Source organism: Sparassis crispa, assembly GCF_003851025.1.
Source record: "Sparassis crispa DNA, contig_000016F, whole genome shotgun sequence".
NCBI classification, from domain to species: Eukaryota; Fungi; Basidiomycota; class Agaricomycetes; order Polyporales; family Sparassidaceae; genus Sparassis; species Sparassis crispa.
Genome location: NW_020939763.1, coordinates 312019 through 336004, shown reverse-complemented (window position 1 = coordinate 336004; position 23986 = coordinate 312019). Strand labels below are relative to the sequence as shown.

The window sequence follows — 23986 nt, the reverse complement described above, 5'->3', positions numbered from 1 at the left end:
CTAGTGGCCCCGAGTCATCAACCTGCAATGAATATACCAATATCTGTTGGATATTGCCACTATCAGCTTTGCTGCAATCGCATCATCAGTGATGTATAAGTAGCAAGAGTTCCTACCTGCGGAAAGCAAGTTTGCCAATTCTGTCGGCCTCTGGTTACAAAGGTGCGCTTGCTGCCTCATAGGAACGAGGACGGGTATCACGTACACGTGACCGATAGACGCGTGGATACGGTTCACCTCGTTCAGGCATGCGATAGCTTCTTGTGTGCACATGGACATTGTTGCGAGACTATAGATTGACCAAGGTTCTGCAGTATGGCAACCAATGGATCCTAAGAAAGAATGGGAGAGTGTGCGTCTGACCGTCGCTGAACTTTGGAGATGCTGGCATGACCTTCTAGACGGCGTTGTCCCGAACAGAAGCACAGTGTTGTTTGTGGGAGGAGGTAAGACGGGAGTCATCTGCAGTTTCAAATGATCAGTTATGCATCGACATAACCCAACCGTCGTTCAGGTTGCCGTTTACAGCCGTGCCAGGTGCACTCAGGCGCAATGAAGCTTGATCACCGACCTTGCAAAGGGATGCAGTATTGCTGCCCAAGCCAGATCGACGGACATGCCGCTGTATTCGTCGCTTCATCCGTCGTCCCGTCGCGCCATAATGGTCCTTCATGTATATCCAGAAGAATGGTCCTTCAAATCTAGACTCTCTTCATCGATGATTGCCGTATGAAATTGAATCATTGGGATTGCATACTCCAAACTCCGGCTGCAGTCAGTTAAAGCTTCCGGTACGAGACGACTGTATCGCGCGATGTTATTCACTGAGTCCAAAGATCATTCGCTCACACGTTACTCGCGTAGAAGCCGTACCGGGTATCATACGTGAGTGAAGCACTCCTAGGCTAGAGAAGAGAATTTCCGAGAGTCGGAGTGTCAATATCGTGGAGTCTGTCGCGCCACATATTAACCACCAATAAAACACCCTCCGAGATGTAGAAGGTGCTTTTGCGATGGTGATACCATTGGCTGAGCTCACTCAATGCCATTAGATGTCGTCGAAATGTCCCTGTTTATCAAAAGATATGGCACACAAGTGAGAAATTTGCGCAAGAAACCGGGGGGTGCTATGAGATCTACGAGTACACGACAAACCTGCGAATATCTCGAGTTGAAGCCCATTTAAAGAACACCCGCCGGCAAATAAGAACATGAGGTGAGTATACAGAACCGAGAGATGAACCACAAAGTTTACTTAGTACCCTTCAGCTAGATATTTTCCTAGTTGGGGTGTTGAAATGGCCGTTGAATGCCGCTGTACAGACACGGATATCCTGAGGCACGAAGAAAGGCAAATTGACAGTCCACTCCTACAAGCTGTCAGGCTACTCTGGGGAGGAGACTGTCACTATGTACGCGTCACGGTGTACCACACGTCACATGTGCATGTCACGGACAGGTTGTTCAACTTGAAGATCAATCGCGTTCAGCATTCGACATAAGAATCGGTCCTACAGTTACATCCCAATAATATCTCAAGCACTATCGGAATGCGGCTAAGAACGCCGCTGGACTAAATTCATCTCCGGATATTTACCTGAATTTTCACTTCAGATGAATTTCTTTCCTTCGGTTCCCGCGAACAACTTCGACCACGCCCTGAAACCTGCCCGCGCCTCCTCCTCGATCCCAAGCTCAACCTTTAGTACTGTCGCGTTAAATTCCGTGAGTGTCAGGCCCATCGGGCTGCGCACGCGCGGCTGCCACCCCTCAGGAATGCGCTCCTCGAGCAAGATCGGACGGAGGTCCTTGACGTGCCCGCCATAAATGGTTAGGAGCGTCGAAGAGCTGGTATTCCAATGGGATCAGCAAATGTCGAAATGAAGACTAGCGGACGGGATGACGAACTTGGAACTCCCGAACATCTTGTGGAACGTTGAAAGGCTGAACTGCCCGTTTGTGAGCTTTGCGTGCGTACGCCGCTTGCCCAAGACCCGGGAGAGATCTCCGGGGGTCAGGTCCCCTCCTGGCCCGGTGCCATTCGCTAGAAGATCATCGACGAGGCTGGCCACGGGCCTCAACTGGTCGCTCATGTGGTAAGTGTCTTCGCCTGCGCAGAATACGTTAGCAAGTGTTTTCTGCGTGGTCACGAACTTGTAAATCATAAGTACTGGAGCTCTGAATAGGTCTGTAGACTGCTGGGAAAAGTGGCAAGCAGGACGACTCATGGCCCATAAGCAGATGATCCCTGGATAGCCGGGAGCTATCATGACCTAGGAGTAGGTTTACGAAGGTTTTTGCATAGGTCACAACAGCTACCAGATATTGGAGGACTCAGCGGCATCTATGCGCTGATCATATCTGCAGGGAAGGAGGAGGTCTCGTGGACGGATGGAAAAACAGGACGCACGCGTCAACGAGGCATCGTGCTCAATGCCATTGTGCACGTTGAGGTCACTCAAGTCGAACGAATCCGTCCAATAATCCCTATCCAGCATCTGCGCAGCAAAGTGGGGAACGAAGAAGCAGAAGCTGGGCGAGAAGTTGTACGTGGAGCGGATGGTGGAGAACAGCTGCCTGAATGGAATAGCTCGCCCGGAGTGCGGCAGGATCCCTACCGTTAAAAATCAGTTCTGCAAACGTGTCTTAAATCGAGCATTGTTACCGTGGTTAGCCATAGCATTCAGTGCCGGGCAGGAGCTCCTGCTGTCTGCGTCCGTTGGCGCAACGTACAGCGGCCAGAGCCCTCCCGCGCCCGGACATCCCTCTGGGACGACCCGGTCCGCAGGTCGTGGGGATGCGACTGCGTTATAAGCGGTCAAAAGGAGATCCCACAAGATGACGCCAAGATTGAGAAGGATGCTGGTGATGCTTGAAAGCAGCCCGGTCGAAACCCGTATGGCCACGATGGCTGCGAACGATCCAGGCATTCGTCTTGATTGTGTCCACGGTTGGGAGCTCGAGGAGATGATGACAGTGCGGGGGAAAGTTGGAGAACAGTGATTCCCGCATTTTGAGTTGCTTACACTTTCTCGAGCGCTGGCAGGGAATGACTTGCGCTGACAGACCCCTATCTTGGTTTGATACGCACGTCCAACGGCACAGCATGAAAGTTACTTGATTGGGAAAGCCTCCACACAACATTGTTGGCCGCACTCAGATCACTGCCAAGGTACATGCCCGTCCAGAGTTGAGCCAGCTTCAGAAAATATTTACTTCACTGAGATTTAACCCATAGGGACTAACAACGTCCTTGCGATACAAACGAAGTCAACGACATAGCCAGAGACGCACGCCGAGACTAATGCTCTGGATTTCAACACGATAGGATGAGCAGGTAAGAAGCATAGTCAGAATCCAGTCATAGAATCGAGTTGACAGAGCCTAATCTCACTCGCCACAAGAGCAGAGTGGGTGCAGGCGGGGATCTGGACCAAGTCAGGCGCGCGTACAAGACGAAAAGGGAGGCCAAACGAAAAACAGTACCTCAGCCAAGATGGTAGTGGTAAAACATCTTTCTATTGGATATCAGCGATAAATATCAATGCAGAATTATGTACGAATGCGCAAGGTGACAGCAACAAAACTCCACCAGAAGTTCCAGGACCAATGACTAGAAATCGCCCAGGTCAATCTCCAAAGTCTTCATGACAGAAGCCTCAAAGTTGGTCTTGTTGCTGAGGGAATTGGGCGGCGTCTTCTCTGAGAGTGCAGATGGCGCAAGAGGTGTTGCCGCGCGCGACGTTGCGGCGTCGGCGAGAAGAGACGGTGTCCCAGGTGCCGTTCCAGGCATTGCCGGTGTTCCAGGCCTAGACGAGCGAGTAAGACAGCAAACCAAGACGCGGTCAACGCCCGACTCATCACACAAGACATTCGCACAGGTCGTGGGAGGAGGAGCAGAGACGAAGTAAACCAACCTTGAGATCATCAACTTCGGAACCGTCTTCAGGCGTGTGCTAGGATCCGTAGACAACGTCGGCGTCGCCGTACCGCTCGCAGTGTTAGCAGCGAGCAGTTTGCGCTCGCGCCGCTTGCGTTCGGCCTCTTGCTGCTCGGCCTTGCGCACTGCCTCCATGTTCGCCTTGCGATTCCGCTCGTTCACTCTGGTCAAGACATCGTCGATGTGCTGACTATGGCTCTCGGGGCGATGCGGGGCGGAGGCATCCAGTTCCGCTAGCTTCATGTCGATGATGGACACTTGGTCGTAGTCCTGTCTCCGGAACGCCAGTGTGCGCTCCTGCATCAGCCGCGACCTCTCGATCGTCATCGACACCCCTGAGAACCTGCTCTTATTCGTGTTCGCTGCATTGAGCTGGCTCTTTCGGGCGAGCATGGCGGTGATATCGCTCTGCGGTGCAGCGCGAGTGAGATGAGAAGGCACGTCGGATGTGTCAGCAGAGTCCATACCTCGGTCATCCGCTGGTCGGCGAGCTTCTTCATCTGGGCACTCTTCTTTTCTAGCTGTTGCTTAGAGGGCATCTTCAGCTTGTCCAGCTCTAACGTGCTTGTTAAGCGGTCAAACTCTTTCTGCAGAGACGCGTTTAGAGGATTAGTGAGAAGAAGATCAGGGCGAGGCTCACCTGCGTGAACGGTCCGTTGGAAACCTTATCCATTGGGAACCGCCGAATTGACGAGCCATGTTTCAGCTCAAGCTCCTCATTGACGAGAGTGTCATTGATCTTGTACGTCTTCGTATTGGTAGATGAGACGCCTTGGGAAGTTGAGAGCGGGAGCACTTCAACAGAACACATGGTGCTCACTCGCGATCTCACACACTCGATACACTGGTTGACCATTCTTTTGGCCTATCAGGTACCGTACATACGCGCCTGCATATGATGAGGACGAGCACATTGGAACATCGAGAGACGACAAACCTTTCACATACTCCTCGAACCAGGGATTCATGCACTGTTTTGCAAGCATGTCTCGCGACAGCCTACACTTCTCGAGGTCAAAGATGGTCGCGACCTCATCTTCGGACTTGTGCTTGTCGTACATCTTGCGCTCCTTCTCCTCGAGCTCCTCGTACTTACTGATCATGCCCTCTTCCTCTTCCTCCTCGTCAGACATCTCCATGTCGACAGGCGAGGATGAGCGGTCTCGCTTGGGCGAGTTCCTCGTCTGCTACCGTCAGTCTGCAGATACGCGACGAAAACAGTGTGGAGGCGTACACGCTTCTTCTCGTCCTTCGCTCTGCGCTTTGCTTTGAGCTCGTCCAGCTTCTTCGATTTCTCCTTCGTAGCGCCGCGCACTGCATGATGACCTGTAGCAGATCATTATGAGCGTGACAGTACTCATACCTAGAGAAAAGAAAAGAGAGACGTTTCGCTGCCTTTGACACGCTCTCCTCGCCGCCATGTCCACTCTGTGCTTTGAGCATCTGATCAAGGTTCCGCTTGTCTTGTATTCGTTGCATCTCCTCCTGCCGCTGTGCAAGCAATTCTTCTCGCTCAATCTCAGACATCTGCATCAACCTATAATGAAAATATTTAGGGTGACAGAACTCCCAGATCTTGGGTGATCACCCACCGTTGTCTATCTGCATCGTCGATGTATTTTCCCTCCAGCGGGTAGGGATTCGTCTGGTCCTCTTCTTCACTTTCTGGTTCCTCCGAATCTGAGTCTGAATCAACCATTACACTGCGGACTTGAGCTGAGCACAGTTCCGAGTCGCTGGGACGAAGTGAAGGAGCTCACTCTGCTTTTCGCCGCTTTGGCGTAGATGACTTTGCTTGACGTTTCTTCCGCTTCTTTTCCGTCGCTCCCGCCAACTCCAAGAGTTCGTCGGAGATATCTCCTTCAGAATCAGACATTGCGAAAGGTAAAGAGGACGGGTTGTTGCAAAGGTGATGAAAGCAAGAAGATGGCCACCGCCACAACAGCGGTAATCACTCTATTACATAATCAAAAAATAATTTCAACTTACCACAAATTAAAAAACTGCTGGAATTTCAATACTGACTTACGAAAATTTCCTTGAACATAAGATGCAGTACCATACACGACCGCAATACCTGCGCGTGTTTCGCATTCATCTCAACAAGGTTGTTTGAGAGCATTCTACCTGCGAATTTAGTATTCGTGGTGCGTAGAATCCTCTGATTCGTCGATGTGCAACGTGTGCGGAAGGTCGGAGGCATATTCTGATTGCAGCACGTAGAACAGGTTTACGTCTGCTCTGCAATCACCATCTTTTGCCTCTCTGCCTTCGGTTTGCTCTCCCCTGCACGGGTATGTTTCCGCCTGCGTTCGTCCTTGACCCGCCGCGCGTCCAGCATCGTGCGCTTGAGCTGCGCCGCCTTATATACCGGCTTCGGAATGTGTCGCCTTCTGTGAACGCTAGAAATGAGTTACGTCCAAGGAGAGTAACGAGAACTCATACCGTGACACCTTCCCAACCTCGCTATCCATCTTCCATCGCTCCTTGAGGCTCTCGCGATACTCGATTGCAGCACGTTCCCGCGCGGTGACGACGCCCAGCTTCTCGGATGCATGTGCCTTCCAGATCCGAACGATCCCATCGTCAGACCCGCTAAGCACGAATCGTGCATCGGCAGTGAAGAGTGTCGACGATACCCTATAGCCAAAATTTCAGTGTGAAGTAACAGCAACGTACGGGCAGACTGACCTCTGCATCCGTTTTGTGTGGTAGATTTCTGGGGAAGAGCCGACTCCCTCTTTCCATATGCGTACGGTGCGATCCCAACCGCCGCTCACGAATTCGAGACCTGTCGGACTCCAATCGCAGCTCATCACCGCTGCGACGTGCGCCTTGTAGATCTGTGTCGGCGTCTTGAGCGAGCGGATATCAAAGGTGTATAGATTGTGGTCTTCTGATGCAAGAAGTATCGTCGTTGGGAATGTCGGCGACCATGATAGTGAATTACTGCGCATCTTTACAACCGGTCAAAACTTTGGTAATACCTCGATGTATAGGTTACGCACCTGCATGATGATTCTACGCTCTGCTTTCCCAGTTCGAATATCATACAAGGTGAACGTCCGGTCTGAGCCTATACTGGCCAAGACTGATGGCTCAGACAGATTGAAGCGTACACCGGAGATTGTTTCCGTGGAAGTGGGAAAAGTGAGGTTGGATATCGCAGCACTCCTATAGTAGGCGCAAGTCATCAATCAGTCAGTGAGGAAATATTTCGTTGAATTTGTTACTTTGTCTCATCCCATATTTGAACGAGATTAGATGCGGTGGCGAAGAGAGGATCGGATCGATGGTGGTCTATTGAACTGGTTGAGCGGGAGAATTAGTGTCCACTTTTCCTCGGATATTACTAGCGGCTCACTTGAACGCTGCCTTTCCTGGAAAGATGCTCAGAGGATTGCGGCTCTAGAGCAAGTCAGTAATTGTGGATAAAACTAAGCACGCGGATGTCTAACCGTTGACGACCCTGCACCATCCTCGTCAACGCCCAAAGAAGATGGTCGAATATCCCACAGCTTGATGTTCCGGTCAACACCACAGCTCAACAGCCTCTCTCCATCAGCAAAGCATATCCCAGCCACCTTGCCCTTGTGTGCTTGTTCCACGTATATCACTTTTGTCCTCCGTGATATATCATGTACAATTAATCCTGACGGCCAGAGTCTATACGTCAGTATCACAGTGAAGACATATGCGCCAAGAGCAGCACGCACACACCTCCATCCCAGCTCCCGCTCGCAACCACATTCAAACTCTCTGGTTTCCGGGCCATAGTCTCCACAGCATCTACGTGGCCTTCTAATGCTGCCAAAAAAGGTTTGGCGAACATGCGCTCCATCTTTGCGGCGTTCAACGCTCGCATTCGCTCACGGCCCCTCGCAAACGGATGCATGAGTGGATCGAGATTCCGCGAAGTTGGAGTGGGATCTCCTGGTCGAGCAGGAAGGTGCGCCGACGGCGCATGCTGAAGTACGGAGATCTTCTGTAAGGTGGATTCAGCGGGACCGTAAATGCACACCTCCAAGGGCTTACCACCATGGCGACTTTTCCGACCAAGAGTTTCTCTTCCAAATTGGGCCGTAAATAATACGCCAATAAATTTGGTGGTTATGCAGAAGAATGTGGTCCGGACGATTGCACTTTTGAATCGATACAATACCGGTCCTATGAACAGCAAAGCAGGCCTTTGGGCGCCTAACAAAAACTATGCGTGACTGTGAGCGTGACATAGTGACACTTTGTACTCAGATCTATTCCAGATCTCGATCGTATACACTTCCGTCCTCTAAGCAGCTGAGCCATGTTCAGACTTCACGGCATGTTTTCACTTCTACAGGATCTAACGGCATCTGACAACACTTTTTGGAGAGGGACCTCGTAAGATATACAAATCGCTGACGGATCACAAGATCTAGCTAGTCCAATCCGATTCCGGGTCGAGGCAGGTCAGGCCTCATTGGTTCCGCATGTTTTTCTCCAAGTTATCAGCGTTGGATCTGCATGTTCTGCTCCGTGGACGATATAGAGCGAGCCGCAGTTGCCTTGAGACTTGTCTTCACTTCCATCTCCGTTGACTCCCAGAATTCTCTTCGGCGTCGCGATGGGCTCAGTATCTGGTCCCAACTCCCCTTCTGAGTCTCTGTCCCAGGATCACGATGCACTACCACAGTATGGGTTTGGTCCTGACGTAGCATTTAAGAAGCTAGTTGATAGCAACCCGTTTCTCTTCCGCGTCCACACTCCGAAGGAGTCGTCCCCCTTTTATGATCGAACAGAGCCATATTTTTCAGGGCAGCTCTTTGATGATAAGGTCTCTTCTGGGAACTTCTTGCGCGACTCTGCATCTCCTTCTCCCTATCGCACTCCAACACAGAGCACATACGCCGACGTTGCGCAGTACATGAACTGGACGACTCGGTCGTCATCACCGTATGTGTCGACATCCTTCAGTTTCGCGTGGGCGATATGGGAAGCCACTCGGAGATATCACCATGGCGTGAAGCATGCGGTTGAGATCGCGATCATCGATGCGAAAGCAGTAGCTTCACGAGCGGTGACTGCTGTTGAGCTCTTGCGACAGGGCGATCCCAAAGAGTAAGCATAACATCTTGAACCACTTACACTACACTTGACTAACCGTTTGAAATGTATCTCTCAGTCGGCATAAAGACCACTGGAAGTGGTATCGGTTTGCCCTCGAGGCGCAGGACGTCCTCGTGTGGGGCTTCATCCCGGGCACAGCGGTCCTTGCATCCGTCCCACTCATCCAGATCCTGACCAAACTGCCTTCCTACTTTCTCTCGCCCGACCCAGCCGCGAAGGAGTCGCCGCTGTCCCAGCTTGGCTGGGATTACATCCGCAAGAAGCCCAGCTATCGGCAGTTCTGCGAGGACATGCAGGAGCGGTTCCTGCGTTTGTCTATAGACCGACGCATGCGCGACACGACAACGGGTGCAACTCGTCTAGCGGTCTCATTCCTGCGTCCGTACTTCCATAAGCTCGTGCTCGATGACTTCACATACGCGACCGTCACCGTGTGCGACCTCGCGTTTGTCATCGCGCGTTGGCCTGGTCTGGGGTGGGTCCGCGAGCACCCCGAGATCCGCGATCTCATCCGAGGTATGGTTCACATCGTCGGAGAGGAGATGCGTGAGGCGAGCAAGGTCCAAGAACTTGCAGACGCGAACCGCATGCAGGATATCATGGGCGGCCTCGAGCACCTGGCGAAGACCTATCAGGCCAAACACCAGTGTCACCGATACCTGACTACGCCTTCTGTGACGACCATTGGGACCCCAACCGAGAACGAGGAGGTCGCTCCCCTGGACATTGCTGAGGTCATATCAGAAACAGCATCTCAGGCAGAGCTGGAGCCGGAGCCGGAGCCAAAGTCCATGATTGACCTTACGACTTCTGCGACTTCTGTTACGGCCACGACGAATGCAATGACGATAACAGAGAAGGAGACTGTACCGATGACAGCGAAAGAGGTTGCCGAGAAACAGGGCTCGAGGTCGATCCTAGGGTCTTCTTCCGCGTTATCGCTGGAGTCCTTGGTGATGACGGCGTCCTGCATTCTCACCGGTTTCTTCTTCGGAACCTTCGTCACACTGGCCATGTTGTCTTCGCACAGGCGAGAGATTGCGAACCACTTCACATGATGAGACTTTCTTGTAACTTATTCGTTTTCGCGATTCCCTATTTCCATCAAAGAGACGGATCGATGGGATATCTTTCCAGGTGTCATCAGGATCACCTTACGTTGGCTTGACTGTTGACGTATTTCTGTAGCATTCGTAATTTCTTCTTGTATGACGTGTGTGTAGCATTAGTTGTAGAACTATGTATGCGTTAGTAGTGGGTGTGTAAAACGCGAATCAATGTGTATGTGTATCACCATAGCGCATTCCAGCTGTCGGACAGCACCTCATAGGTCGGATAGTGGAAGTCGGCGCAGCATTTGTTTGGCCGGGTTATTTATGTGGAAAGATAAGCACTTACCTCATGCTAGGCGCGTCGCCCACGACGACGCAGGAGATTCACAGCCAGAATATAATCCAAATACATTAGGAGCTTGAACGATACACAGCGGGGCAGAGGACAAACGAAACTGAGAGGAGACAAAAAAGCAAACCAAGGGTAGTAGAGTTATGTACAATCACGATCCATCCACAGGAACGATCTTTGGCGCTAACGAACCGCCGAGACGAGGCGAGTGCCGCTCTGACATCCCACCGTTAGATAGTCTAGGAGGGGGTGGAAGTGGTGGATTGGGAAGCGCGGACGAGGTAGGGAACAGCGACAAGGATTCCGATGACTTCATGTTCACGATATTGATGGAAGGGGCCATGGAGGAAGTCGCACCGGGAGGGGCGTTGAAATTTGGTTCCGCGTTGGATGAGGCGGTTCTAGACGGTGCTTTAGTTTGGCCCGGAGAAGACGGACTGTGTCTATGAGCCCTAGGGCTTTCCGTTTTCGGTGTAGTGGGCCGTATTGATGGCGAATGTGCCGTAGACGATGAAGCTGGTGTCGTCTGCGGCGGTGGTGGGAGCAATGGCGGATTTGAGCGAGGCGAACGCAATGGTGCAGTAAACGCGGCTGTAGAGTTCAAGTGACTCATTGCTGGAGGAGGCAGCTGTCTGCCGTTATTACGCGGGGATCCCGCGAACAAATTCTGCGGAGGCTGAGTCGATGGTGGACGCTGCACGCGCGATGTCGAATTGCGATGGACGGAGCCGTCGCGAGAACGACCTGAAGCTGAAGGTCCTGCTGATGCAGATGCAGGGCGAGCAAGACCGCTCTCTTCCGATGCACTCCATGAGCCCCTTCGTGAAGGAGCAATCGAAGGAGGAGCTGTGGGGGGACCCGGACCGTTTCTCGGAGAACCCGGGAACTTCGCCTGCATGATCTGCGAGGGTGTCATCACGAACGGAGTCATGAGGCGTTCATGGGGACCTACAGCAGCAGGAGGACCTAGTGGTCGACCACGTTCTCGACCTATATCAGCTGAAGACGACAGTGGGTCGTCAGGACCCTTCCAGAGAGATGACATGAGAGGTGATTGCTTGGAACCAGACACAGGTAGTTCGATGACTTCGGGAGGTGCACCAGAATGCGGACGTCGAGTCTCGAACTCACGTTGGCCTTGCACTGGGCCCATCGCAGGTGTGGATAATCCAGCAATAGGAGAACTATGCCCGCTAGGTCCGGCAGAGGGCTGGGGGTGGTGGTGATGAACGTGATGGTGATGATGATGGTGATGATGCGGACCCAACTGGTGATGGGACGCCTGCCCCGGAGCAGCATGAACATGTTGGTGCGGGTGCTGGTGGACAGAGTGCTGCTGCTGCTGGAGCATCTGCATATGATACATTCTATCCGGATCCCGCTCGCGTTCTCGTTCCCGTTCGCGCTCAAGTTCAAACTCGCGCTCCCTCTCCGTCTTCTCCCGATCTCTGAGCTTGAAGCTGTCTCCATAACGTTCTCGCTCTCTTTCCCTCTCTCGCCCGTCGATGTCGCCATTGGGTCTTCTAGCCTCTTTACTTCCCCCAGGAAATAAAGAATGCCCAGATAAGTCCCACCCGTTAGATTTCGATCCCGAAAGACCTGGGGGTAACGGCGGTGCACTTATGCCAATTGACATGCCCAGGCCCGGACCACTATTGAGCGACTGCACTGGTACCGGCGAAATAGAACGCCTCATCAGATTGGCGGGTCCGCCTAAGATAGGATATTGCTGGACATGACTCCCTCCCTGCATGTTGATCGATCCAGGCGCGTGCACGGAATTCATATCTTGGTCGAGGACCTGAGAAGGATGAAACGTTGGGTGTGGGGGCCGTCCGCCATGTACGGGAAACCCTTGCGTGATGCCAGGTCCTTGAATCTGCGAGTGGGGAAGAGCGTGGTGTGGAAATAAAGGTGGAGGACCAAAGCGGTTTCCAGTCCCGGGACTATCAAGCATGCCTATGTTATAAGGCTCGTATGCGTGAGGAGCAGACCCAAGCACTGTGTTCATCTGCATTGGCCTGTGAGGATCAAATCCTGCGGCAGCACGGCGGTGTTGATTCAGAAAGTCGCAGTCGGCGAGTGCCTCAGGTTGCGACAATACTGTCAGTTGAGGATATACAAGAGGTGTGGCGGATGCATAACTCCTTGGACGGTGCGAATGTGGAGCGCTCGATGATAATGAGTTGTAAGGATGGTTCTTCACTATTTCGCGCAATGTGGGGGGTGGAGGAGCATCAATGGGTGCACTTGGAATGCGACGGGCTGATACCGACATTCCGACTTCAGTAAGTTGAAACTATGTATTAGACAAACACTTACCAGGCTGGGGACGTTCCATGGCTCGGCGCTCTCTCTCGAGACGACGTCTTTTCCTATTCGTTTCTGAGATCATTTCGGTCTGCAGATCATCTCGGACGAACTAACAGTAGCAAGCACGGGATGCCCAAGTCAATTCGCGTGATCAGGCAGGTTGAAGTCACGTGTAGAGTACGCGTCTCACCTGCCACCAACTCCATACGGCGTCTTCGTCTAGTTTGCGACGTTTCGTGACATTGGAGACCTCGTAGTCTCGTCTGCGACTGGCAAGCTCCAGACGCTTGTCACGTCTCTTCGACAGTTCAGTATGAAGGTGCAGCATTTCAGGATGTGTACCTAGTCGTTGTTCCAGGATTGTCATCAGTATACAGAGAATAATATAAAGAAAGAAAACGTACCCTCAGCCACCAAATTTTCCTCCCATGCAAGGCCTTCCATCTTCTCAACGTACAAACGCTCCCGCAACAACGCGAATTTGAGTTCAATTGTCGCGAGAACGTCAAGGGCTTCTGCACGGTGGGCTGGCTGTAGATCCAAATCCAGCTCCAGCTCTAGTTCTGCCGAGTCGACCTCAGCCTCTTCTGCTTCTACGCCATCGCCATCAACCTCATCCATGTCTAGCGCACCGGTGTGGTCCATGTCAACGTCGCCCGCCTCTACTTTGGCCTTCCTGGCAGCCCTTGTGCGCGCCTTGGCCTTCCTCGTTCGAGAGGTGCGGCCGCCGGGCGTCTTGGCCTCCGGAAGTACCTCTTCCGCCTCCGGTTCGTGTTCGCTGTGCGCATCCTGCTCTGCCTCTGCTTCCGGGGAGGGTGAACGAGAGGACGACGGTGATCCGGACGGAGATGTCGACGAGGAAGAGATGGGCTCGATCACCGTCGAACCCGCCATGATTGACAATCCCGCGGGAGCGACCGGTATCGGCGGCGAAGGCTCGTCCACGTCCATCAGCGCTCCCGCCTCGACCGGTGTGACCGAATCCACCGTGGCGGGCTCCGCGTCCTGTTGCATTTCCACGTCCTCTGCGCCCGCGTCCTCGCCCTCAGATTCGTCCCCCTCCGCAGGCAGCGCAGTCTTCTCCGCTGAATCATCTTCGTCGCCACCCTCGCCCTCACCCTCGTCGTCGGTGAGCTCAGGCGCGGCGTCGGGCGTGGCCTCGTGCTCGGCCTCGTCGTCCTCTTCCTCCTCATCAGCGACGGATTCACTGTCGTACGCAGGCCCCCCATCTCTGTCGGGTGATGGGCGCGGGTACGGTGGGGTGCGTGGTGTGGGCAGGCGGTCCAAGCGACGGTGGGCGGGGCCGGGCAGCTCTTCGCGCCCGTCCTCGCGGTCGCGGTCACGGTCGCGGGCATCCAGGTCTTCGTCCTCCTCTTCCTCCATCGCCTTCGCGGGGCCCGGGAGCTCCTCCTCCTCCTCCTCTTCGATCAGCCTCGTGCGCCAGTCGCCGCCCTTCTTGTTGTTCTTGGCCCACTCCCACATTGGGGGCGGGACTATCCCGCGTTTCGTCCTGCTGTCGCGGCTGGAAGAGTTTCCGGAATCGCCGGTACGCGAACCGTTCTCGCGGCCCTCGTTTTCCTGCTCCTCCTCCGTGAGCTCTGAGAGCTCTGAGCCGCTGTCCATGTCGAGGCACGCAGCTCCGCTGTTCGAGGTGGATGTTTGGTGCTCATCGGGTGGTGGTGGTGATAATGATGGTGAGCTGAGCGAGTCGAGCGAAACACTGGTGCCCGGCATCGTTGTCGACGACGATGAAGATTGAAGTTAATGCAAGGTTAATGTCCCTCAACTGAGTCGATCGCAAAACGTGACCTACCAGTCTATCGAGAGATTTGGCTACCTCCGGGCCGAGAAGGAGATTGACAAAAGCGGTTGGAATTTCTATATCCGAAACTCCGCTAAACTCCGTCTCACAGACTAACCCAGTCTTCCGTTACAGAATTTCGCCAGTCACCGCCATGGTTTCCGCAGATAACTTGAACTTGGACTGTTTGGAACTGATATTTGCTTACCTCCATGGTAATGATTTGCTTTCAGTGTCTCTCGTTAGCCGTTCTTTTCTTGCGGGAGTTATTCCCAGATTATATCGTACGCTGGTCTTCAAGATGAGTGGGGCGAAGCGCTATCCTGCGGTGAATATTTCTTTGTCTCCAAACGGCATCAGCATTGAAAAGAAAGTAGATCATGTCGCCTTTTGCATCTGTCCTTGCGCATCCGAGTCTAGCTGTCCATGTCCGACATATTGGTACGTCATCATACTGGTAGTGCGCGTAGGCTTTTGAATCCTAAAACTGCATAGATGTACGATCCGTTCCCACAGTGAAGAATTTGCCGCACCCAAACTTTATGAATGACTGCTCCCGCACGATTGCTACGTGCAAAAACCTTTCGTCTTTCACGTGTACCCCAAACGTGCTGTCGTCTTTTCTCCTAGCTTTGCAAGGCAAGGACAATCTGCAGAACCTACGCGTGAACGCCAGCCTCACTACCGAACAATCTGAGCAGCTTGTCAAGGTCACGGGGCTGCGTAATCTCACTCTTGACGGCAGCACTTGGAATGTAGTCGACGTGCTACCCGTGTGGTCAAGTTTGCTAGGATCGACTTTGACCTCATTGACGTTCTACGTGCGTGTCCTCAGTGTCTGATGAATTTTCCACCTAATTTTTATTTATTTACGAAGGCCATGAACGAGTTGAATGACTGCGTTCTTGAAACGGTGCTCGGTAACCTACCTAATCTTACCGGCCTGCACGTTGTGGGCTGCGCTAAGATCGATCATACCTCCATATTCCGATCGACAGCCCATACTCCTCTCTTGGAGAGTTTGTCTTTCACGAGCTGGGTAAAATTTTATTTTGATTATCTCCTGTACGATTGGCTAATTATGCGAACTTTCAGGAATCGCCTCGTGCACTTCCTCTGACCATTGGGCCACTGACCAAACTTCGTCATCTCACCGTCGACACCCACTGCGCGCTCGCACCTTCCACCACCCCCACGCTGTGGAATTCCGTGATCACCCTGACGCGCACGTGGTCCTGTCCGCTGACGTCCATTACGCTCAAGCTCTCGGACAAGCTCGTCGTCGGCGACAGCTTCATCAAAGATCTGCTCAATGCGCATGAAGCTACACTCACCCATGTTGCTTTCTTGAACTGCCAGCTTAGCCTTGATGCCGTACGCATGATCTGCGCGCGGTGCTCAGAGATGGAGCGTTTCGCTGTTGGCATTCCTGCGAAGGAGATTGTGCGCTACACACGTTTATAGAGCTATGAAACCCTGCTGATCTGTGCTGTAGTGGTCGTTCTCAGACTGTCTCTCACGATCTAAGAGTCTGCATACTCTAAGCGACCTCGGCGATCATCATTCCTCACACGGTCAGCGGTTGTTCCTCACCCGCGTTAATGTCCAAACCATTATGGAGCGGGTACCAAATCTCGAGCGAGTCGTCACGAACGGTCGAGTGTGGACAGTACGTGTTGCTTGTTTCTCTCGCAACTCTTCGTCGATTCATTTTACTGTGCGTCAGGCTGAAAAACGCTCACGTTGGCTGCACGATGGTCTTCGGATTTCTCTTGAGAGGAAAAAATCCCCATCTCCGAGTCATTGGTTCATGCCTCCTTAGCTCAAGAAGAAGAGAAGCCGCCAATTGATCCCGAGATCAGGTCGATCTCCCCACGTGAGGACAATACCCTGTAACTTACTCCTGGTCATTCTTCTGTGATGTAATGGCCCTGGGATCTAGTTCGTGAAGCTAAGTTCTGCGTGAGGCTCGAGAGGCCCCTTCACGGTCGACGGTCTAGGATGCTCAACTCCATGTTTGGATATGTGCAGGATACCGCCACGACGGTGATGGCTCATGACGCAGAGATCACACTACAGCCTCGACATCGGACGAGTGGTAAGGAAGTGTATAGAGGATATATTCTACCTCCAAGATATGCACAAAACGGATCACCAAAATACGTATGGCCGAACACAACAGATTGCTTCATAGCTTAGCCTTCAGTTGGGACGATAATTTCCCTTGCTTCTGCAGCTCCCTGGCCTGGTCGCGCAACACTCGTCGGAGCAGCTTCCCGCTCGGGTTCTTCGGGATTGCTTGAATGAACTCGACACCGCCTGACAGGTGTTTGTAATGGATCGTCCGGTCGGCGACGTGCTAACAGCGGGGAGAATCCAATCATCATGCGGCACAGACAATTTGAGCAATAGCGCGAACTGACCTTCATAATAGACGCCTTGATTTGGGGGCCAACCGAGGGTATTTTCTTCATACGCTCAACTGCGCCGCCGCTAAGCGCGACAAAAGCGAGCGGTATCTCCCCGCGATATTCGTCCGAAATCGACACGACGCAGGTGTCGGACACATCTGGGTGCTCCAGGATGTGTCCCTCAAGTTCCGCGGGTGCCACTACAACCCATGTTGAAAACAATTGAGAATCCCGCCTGAACAAAATCACCAACCTTGGAAGCCCTTGACCTTTATCAATTCCTACGGGAGGTGACCGTGAGAGCGGTAACATATGTGAACGGGAAATGATTACCTTGATACGGTCCACTACGAAGAGGTCCCCCTCTTCATTGAATACTACTTCGTCTCCCGTATGGATCCAACTGGATAGCATGTCAGCGTCTATACATTAATTACTTTGTTCTAGTGAACACACCCATCTTTGAAAGTTTCCCGAGTCCTGATAACAACCACAATTGAGTTAACTGTATATCGGGCAGACAACATCGATACTCACGCCTCCTCATTGTCGAGATAGCCCAGAGTCATCGACGGCCCGCTTACGACCAACTCTCCGGGTTCGTTCACCCCAGCGAGAGAGCCATCACGCTTCAGTACACGAGGAACGACACCATCGAGCAAGCGCCCAGCACTCCCTAGCGTCCCTAGCCGCTTTGCTATATGTGGAAACGTCACAGCTGTGCAAGTCTCTGTCATTCCTGCAATCCCAGTGCATCAGTACCAGAACTACATGTCTGGACACTCGAAAACTCACCGTACGCTTGGCCAATGTGTAGAATGTGAGGGAATTTCTCCCCTACCAGATTTGTGAGCTCAGCAGAGAGCGGGGCTCCGCCACTAAGGCAGAATCGAATCGAGCTAAGATCAAATTTTTCAACAGCAGGGTGCTGTATGACAGCTTAGATATAGTGCAAGGACATTCTGCTAGACCTACTTTGCAGAGCAGAACCATGATAGGTGGGACGACTCTATTCAGTTGAGGATCAATTCGGGACGGAAAAAAGCCAAAGAATCAAGCGTACTGCAGAGAATTAACCCGATAGCGCTGAATGACGTGCAAAACTTGTAGAAGCTCGAACTTCGGAAGCACCACAAGCGAATGCTGTTTTGCATGATCATAAATGCTGCCTATCGCGAGCACACAATCCACACACACCCCGTAATAGACCATAAAATGCACGGAGATAACAAGACCAAAGATATCTGCAGTGTATGTGAATATTTCAAAATTGGAGCTATGCACTGCGTCACTCACGGAAGAATGGTAGAACTACGATTCGTTAGATCATCGAATACAAGCTGCAGATACAAAAGAAGACATACCACCTAATGCGACGTCCCCAACTCGGATCGGCTTGAGGTCTTCTGACGGGAATTCTGTTGCTGTCGCCCGCTGTGCCACTTGTGTGACGTTGGCGATCAGATTGTAGTGCGAGATACACACTGCCTGAAACATCATCATAAGTACAATGAAGTTGCGCATAATCTGTCTATACCTTGGGTTTGCCGGTCGTGCCACTGGAGAAACTGAGGAAAGCCAGCTTTGTCTTGGCCTCTCCAGGCCTCAGACGCCGCTCTTCATACAGTTGTGGCATGGACAAGCCTTCAGCGGTCAATTGCTGGACCGCAGGATATGTTGCGGTTCCCGATTCGGGTGCTTCCATCATTAGGATATGATCACTAGGGATTCCTGCATCGGTTGCAGCCACGAGCGCGATAGCATGATTCCAAGGGTGCGCAATAATCAGCTTGGCTTTCGATATCACCAACTGGTGCTTCAGTTCTTCTGCGTTGTACGAGGGGTTGGCTGCACTGTGGACAAAGATGGTCATAGATAAATATCTTGCACGAGAAATATGTGAGACTCACGTTACAATGGCCCCAAGCCTGTGGATCGCCCTAAGATAGAGGGACAAACTGAGAATTTGATCATCCCGACAAACGCGTCGAAGCCTACCAAATCACCCCGGGATAATCTGCAGCCATGACGTACGTCAGTCAGCCGGAAGGATGGCGTCGGTTACACATACCAATATTATTTGGGCTATAGATACACACTGCGCACAGCTAAGAACTCGTCTATTTTGAATTAGAGTATGCTGAACACACCGACATCATCCTCTCCTGACAAAGTAAAATGAGAACCAGAAAAGGGACGGAAGAAATGGCATGAGACTTGCCTATACGCCATCTAGAGCTCAGCGAATTCGCCAGCCCATAGACTCGTGCTCGAATCTAGCTGTCAAAGTGAGTAAACGGACAATCCAGGGACCGGGATACATGCCTCGTCAGGATAGAGTGAATACCCTGTCGTGGGGTTAATGTACCAAGGCTTAGGGGCCTTTATGACTGGCCTAGTGACGTGATGGCTATCGAGCATGAACTGCGGGATAGTCAAGTGATCGGGAACATCGGGAAGTGCTCCTCCATATGTCTCTGCCATCTCCCCACCACTGAGTCCAGATGGGCAAATGTTCGGGGGTTGGGGGGGATGGTATGTTTAGGAAGAGCACTACAACTGCGTTAAGTCCCCTAGCTGCGTTTCCTGGCGCCAATTAGAAGCAACCGGTTCCGGCTTCCGCAACTCGACGACACTACGCAATCACAAGAGGTACTGAGAAAGGACGAGCTGTAGCTCCGAGAGCGATATTCCTGGGTGGTGTGAGGGTGCCAATGTAGATGGGACAATGCTGTAATGAATCATCTGTATGGCCGACGCATTTATGGGATTTCGTCTCAGCCAGATTTGGGACTCGGATGACGGCCATAAACAAGGTGTTTCATATGCATTTCATGCCCGACACAAATGGCCGATGCCGAGCTTCTCTACTGGAAATCTGCTTCGTGAATGCGAGATCGACGACCTCTGTAAATCGGACATATGAGTCTTCTACCATCACGAAGTGTTAATGGACAGACAAACCGTTGAAAATCAGTTGCATCGGAAGATTCAGAACTTCTAGTGGGCAAGAATATTTGTGCGCGCGATAGAGCTCCGATTCCCGAGTTGAGGCGGAATCACAGCCATCCGGAGGGTATAATAAGCCGGCCGGTGGTGGGATACGCAGAGCGTTGAGTTGAGGGCACTAGGTAGAACCGAAAAACCGCGTGGGACAGGTATGGGCCATGGCTCACTGCCTGACCCAAGTCCGAGGCTTTTTGGCCATGGAACTTCCGGGACATATAGTGGTTGCAGATTCAGAGGTGACGAGTGGCGGTGCGGCGTGCTGCGGTGGGGCTGCCGGTACATCCGTAACAGAAAAAGCGGACAGAATTTGCTTTTTGATCACTCAAAGGTTGGAATTCGTACTTACAGTAGTAACAGTACTTACGAGCGGTCAGCTTCGCAACGTCGGGCGAAGGCCGATCAGCCGTATGCCTAGGGCGCCCGTCTTCAGCGCCGTAATGTAGACGCTGCACAAACTCAGGATTGAGCGCTCGAGCAAGGTAAAGACATTCTGTCATGCAACAGTACTGATGTACGTTAGCGTCGGGTGGTGACTGGATCCCTTCTGCCTGCTCGTCGTGAGCTAATTATTGTAAGTTAAGTCCCAGGGGACAAACAAGTACAAATTCCTCACTCAAAGCGCCCGTCCCTCAGATTTAGCGCCCGCGAAACATAGGCCGTTTCCTTCTTCCCTTAAGAGTGTCCAGAAGCGCGTACACTGAAAAATGAAGCTTGAGAGGTTAGATATTGTTGGAAAGTGATCAAACTTATTCACTGTAAGCACCCCTGGACGTGAACATGCTTAGAGTCCGACTCTGTGATTATACAGACCGCTTTACAAGCACCCCCCACGAACCGCAAATCCATATTATTTTCCTTGCCAGCGGAAATTTACTATGATCGTGCTTCTTGTGAGTGATTATTTGACGTGTGGTTAGACTAGTAGTACTACCTCTACAGCATAAGTAGCTAGGTCGTCTTGCGACTCAAACAGAACTGGAAACTTCCATGCGTTGTCTCTGGTACATCTCCAGACAGGTTTTCCCATTTCATTGTTCATTCCTAGAGAATTGACAAGGCCAAGTACAGTAAGTGACATCCTGCACCCTCCTTTCCGCCTTGACTTATGATCATTTCGAAGGGATCTCATGACGATGTGCACATCCGAAAGTATGAAGTTTGGTTTAAGTGAAGTGCCTTGATTGTATGAATCCTTATCCTGCAAGGCGGAGTTATGAGGCAAACAGGAAACACAGCGACATGCCTGTCGATCCTGTCGGGGCACCGATGTGCTCCCATATGGGCATTCGGGGATAGCGGACCTGTCCCCAGATGAGTGCCGCCAGCTGCGCTTAGTGATCTGCCCGCAAGGACGAGTTGTGCAGAGCTGGAAGAAACACAGCGAATCAACGGCAAGCGGCCGTGGGTGGGTGGGTAGGTATGTTGCATTTACTATTAGCACCAATCGCTGACCGTTTAAAACTGAACTCGTCTCGGCCTACTGTATTACAGAGTCTCGCAGACAGAGCCTTATCCCAAGATAACGTTAATCCAGACATCGGGAAATTCGGGAGACGCTGGTATGACCGGGCGGAGTTGAAAACAAGGTGGCGTACAGATGGGCTTCGAGCAAGATGAATAGTGCATTATTTGCGCATTTAATCTTGCCTAAGTGCGGGCTCAAATGTATGGAGGTCGTTTGGTTACGGTTCGTTTAAGGACAGATGCCGTGATGCCGACGCATGGCTCTCGCGTGGTTCATCCAGGAGACCTCAGTCACCTCCTACGGGCGCTAATATTTTTCCTTAGCACCTGCCATTCGTCCCGCACGTCGTGCTCCTCGTGCGTCGGCTCGAGCTCATCGTTGCTGACGACGAGCTCTACTACATGCATGCTCAAAAAATTCTCCTAAATATTTTCATTCTACTAATTACTATGTACATAGCAAGAAGTATTCATCATGAATATGTAAGATGCTCTCGGGGTAGATGACCTGGTTCAAGAAGTTGCGCAGTTGCGAGTAAGTACCTGGCCATGGCGTCGACACCGACACCGGGCCTGTGCAGAAGCTCGGGCGGCTGCTGCCCGCAATATGGCGGCGACAAGCTCTCTTATCCACCTCACACCCTCTGGAAACCCTCCTACTGTTGAATGTCGATGGCATAGCTCGAGGCCTTCTTCGAGTGAGAGCGTCTCCTGGACCCATGCAGTCGCGTCTTCTGAGACCCTCACCCATCTCAAGTCCGCCTTCCGCGCCCACGCGTCCCGACTCCAGCTCGTAGAGGAGTGCATTGTCCATCCACTCTGAGATGACGACGTCCACTTGCTCAATCCCATCCGGAAGAGTGATGTCCTCAACCTTCGCTTGAACGACACTGTGCAGGTCCACTTAGTATGCATAACCGGACGGTAATCTCCACAACACGTACGTGATGGTATATTCAAGACCGTTGTTGTTCACGATCCACTCCGCTTTCTCCGCGATGTGAGATGCCTCGACAGAAATCGCACGCTTTCCTCCAGCTCGTGCGGCGAAGAGCGACAGTATTCCTGAGCCGCACTGTCAAGCATCTACTCACGGAAGGATGGCTGCCCTTATTCGGCGAGATGATCATCAGCAGTGGGAGTCGGGACAGGCCTCGTACTGGACAGGTTCGTCGGCCAATACATTGGCTACGCCCTCGTCGCAGTTGTCGCCACAGGTAGACGTTCTTCCGTCGCAGGTGTTGGTGTATGTCAGTGTGACTGTTGTTGTTATCAGGCCTTTCGGGGGTTGTTGGCTCCGTGTTTGTCTCCCGTCTCTCGACGGCGCTGCACGCAGCGACCTCCGCACTGCCAACGGTCTTGTCCGACCTGCCAGCGGCAGACGAAGCGTACGAAAAGAGCCCGCACCCCAGCCCGCGCCTGGCCATGACCACCCTCCTGCTGATCAGCCTCCCCGTCGACGTCGCGTTCCTCGCGACGGTGTTCGCGTTCGGCTGGCTCCGGCTCTCCTTCCTCTTCATGGTGCTCCAGGTCTGTTCTTCGGGTTCACGGTGCGTGGAGTTTCCCTCTTACCTTTCTCGTGTGTCGTCGGGCCTGATGGTGGGTTTGTCGTATCGCTCTTCCTCGCGCGGGTGACGACGGATTTCCTGTGGACGCGCAACCTCGATCCGGACGTGTGGGTGCTGCTGTTGAACTCGGCGCTGGTGGACCTCGTTGGGCAGCTCTTGCTGGTGTGCTGCTACGAGATCGCGGCGCTGCTCGGCTCGCATGTGCGGAGCTAGCGCGAGCTGCTGCTGCGCAGGCTGTTCGCGAGGTCGCAATCCATTAATCACAGGGCGATGTATGTGGTAGTGTATCTAGAATGATCTAAGCGCGACGGTGTGTCTGTTTACACCTTGATATGAGTACATCGGCTGGCTTGCAGACCCTACTGAATGTCAGTTCATGCAGCATTTCCAGGGGGCATGCGCTGCGGCGTAGGGCACTGTTATGTCTCACAAAAAATCACCTTGAGATTTACAGGGAGGTTCATAATGTCTCCTCGCAAATCGACGACTGCGAGAGACGTGCAGTACCACAACGCAGGATCTCTGCCAAAGAACGTTGACCTACGACTCTGTGAAGCGCGACATCTTGTCTGAATTCACTACCTCGCTTGCCGGGCACTCTCCTGGTCGTCACTCTCAGCGGAACGCAGGGAGACAGCTCACACAACTGTGACACTCTGGGTACCAAGCTCACAAGAATGGTGCACCATTCACGGGGCATTAATTTGTAAGATATAGCGATAATCTGAATGAATTCATACACCAGTAGCAAGCATATAACCCAAAAATCTTGTACCACCCGCTGTTGTTGCTGCTGTAGGAGGCTCGCGAGGCAAAAATGTCGAAGTTGACGCGGAGATGTCACTGGCCCCGCGCCGCGTCACAAACGCGACGTTTCCTCTCGCTCACTCGTCTCTCCATGGTGATTCTTGATGCCAGAATACACGGAAGTCCTTTAAAATATGCCAAATTTTGAGGGTCTTAATGGTCA

The 23986-nt window shown here is 52.4% G+C and overlaps 8 protein-coding genes across 8 annotated transcripts; 3 read left to right on the top strand and 5 right to left on the bottom strand.

Moving 5' to 3' along the window:
• Nucleotides 1–1610: 1610 nt before the first annotated feature.
• On the bottom strand, nucleotides 1611–2930 carry SCP_1701330 (hypothetical protein; the record flags this gene model as incomplete). Its single annotated transcript, XM_027764920.1, has 4 exons — nucleotides 1611–1848; nucleotides 1909–2110; nucleotides 2411–2614; nucleotides 2666–2930. The coding sequence occupies 4 exons, from the start codon at nucleotides 2928–2930 to the stop codon at nucleotides 1611–1613; spliced, it is 909 nt and encodes a 302-aa protein (XP_027620721.1).
• Nucleotides 2931–3613: 683 nt separating this feature from the next.
• SCP_1701320 (RNA polymerase-associated protein) lies at nucleotides 3614–5816 on the bottom strand (the record flags this gene model as incomplete). Its single annotated transcript, XM_027764919.1, has 10 exons — nucleotides 3614–3809; nucleotides 3918–4348; nucleotides 4408–4527; nucleotides 4581–4711; nucleotides 4761–4829; nucleotides 4878–5124; nucleotides 5175–5266; nucleotides 5326–5477; nucleotides 5533–5643; nucleotides 5701–5816. 10 exons carry the CDS (start codon nucleotides 5814–5816, stop codon nucleotides 3614–3616), a joined length of 1665 nt encoding a protein of 554 aa, XP_027620720.1.
• Nucleotides 5817–6170: 354 nt separating this feature from the next.
• SCP_1701310 (Protein sof1) lies at nucleotides 6171–7981 on the bottom strand (the record flags this gene model as incomplete). Its single annotated transcript, XM_027764918.1, has 9 exons — nucleotides 6171–6333; nucleotides 6386–6580; nucleotides 6632–6897; nucleotides 6949–7114; nucleotides 7174–7248; nucleotides 7305–7348; nucleotides 7399–7592; nucleotides 7661–7925; nucleotides 7976–7981. The coding sequence occupies 9 exons, from the start codon at nucleotides 7979–7981 to the stop codon at nucleotides 6171–6173; spliced, it is 1374 nt and encodes a 457-aa protein (XP_027620719.1).
• Nucleotides 7982–8543: 562 nt separating this feature from the next.
• Nucleotides 8544–10104, top strand: SCP_1701300 (hypothetical protein; the record flags this gene model as incomplete). Its single annotated transcript, XM_027764917.1, has 2 exons — nucleotides 8544–9037; nucleotides 9102–10104. The coding sequence occupies 2 exons, from the start codon at nucleotides 8544–8546 to the stop codon at nucleotides 10102–10104; spliced, it is 1497 nt and encodes a 498-aa protein (XP_027620718.1).
• A 497-nt stretch (nucleotides 10105–10601) lies between these two features.
• Nucleotides 10602–14497, bottom strand: SCP_1701290 (hypothetical protein; the record flags this gene model as incomplete). Its single annotated transcript, XM_027764916.1, has 5 exons — nucleotides 10602–11351; nucleotides 11403–12715; nucleotides 12773–12872; nucleotides 12954–13105; nucleotides 13168–14497. 5 exons carry the CDS (start codon nucleotides 14495–14497, stop codon nucleotides 10602–10604), a joined length of 3645 nt encoding a protein of 1214 aa, XP_027620717.1.
• A 368-nt stretch (nucleotides 14498–14865) lies between these two features.
• Nucleotides 14866–16386, top strand: SCP_1701280 (hypothetical protein; the record flags this gene model as incomplete). The annotated part of the gene is made up of 7 exons (XM_027764915.1): nucleotides 14866–14892; nucleotides 14942–15005; nucleotides 15060–15385; nucleotides 15442–15603; nucleotides 15660–16007; nucleotides 16060–16233; nucleotides 16291–16386. The coding sequence occupies 7 exons, from the start codon at nucleotides 14866–14868 to the stop codon at nucleotides 16384–16386; spliced, it is 1197 nt and encodes a 398-aa protein (XP_027620716.1).
• Nucleotides 16387–16752: 366 nt separating this feature from the next.
• Nucleotides 16753–19396, bottom strand: SCP_1701270 (Acyl-CoA ligase easD; the record flags this gene model as incomplete). Its single annotated transcript, XM_027764914.1, has 19 exons — nucleotides 16753–16923; nucleotides 16988–17175; nucleotides 17229–17256; nucleotides 17309–17378; nucleotides 17432–17455; nucleotides 17513–17714; nucleotides 17771–17903; nucleotides 17951–17984; nucleotides 18039–18118; nucleotides 18173–18219; nucleotides 18272–18286; nucleotides 18340–18463; nucleotides 18513–18828; nucleotides 18886–18915; nucleotides 18974–18992; nucleotides 19047–19073; nucleotides 19126–19140; nucleotides 19197–19251; nucleotides 19301–19396. 19 exons carry the CDS (start codon nucleotides 19394–19396, stop codon nucleotides 16753–16755), a joined length of 1674 nt encoding a protein of 557 aa, XP_027620715.1.
• A 3152-nt stretch (nucleotides 19397–22548) lies between these two features.
• Nucleotides 22549–23229, top strand: SCP_1701260 (hypothetical protein; the record flags this gene model as incomplete). The annotated part of the gene is made up of 1 exon (XM_027764913.1): nucleotides 22549–23229. One exon carries the CDS (start codon nucleotides 22549–22551, stop codon nucleotides 23227–23229), a length of 681 nt encoding a protein of 226 aa, XP_027620714.1.
• Between the last annotated feature and the right edge of the window lie 757 nt (nucleotides 23230–23986).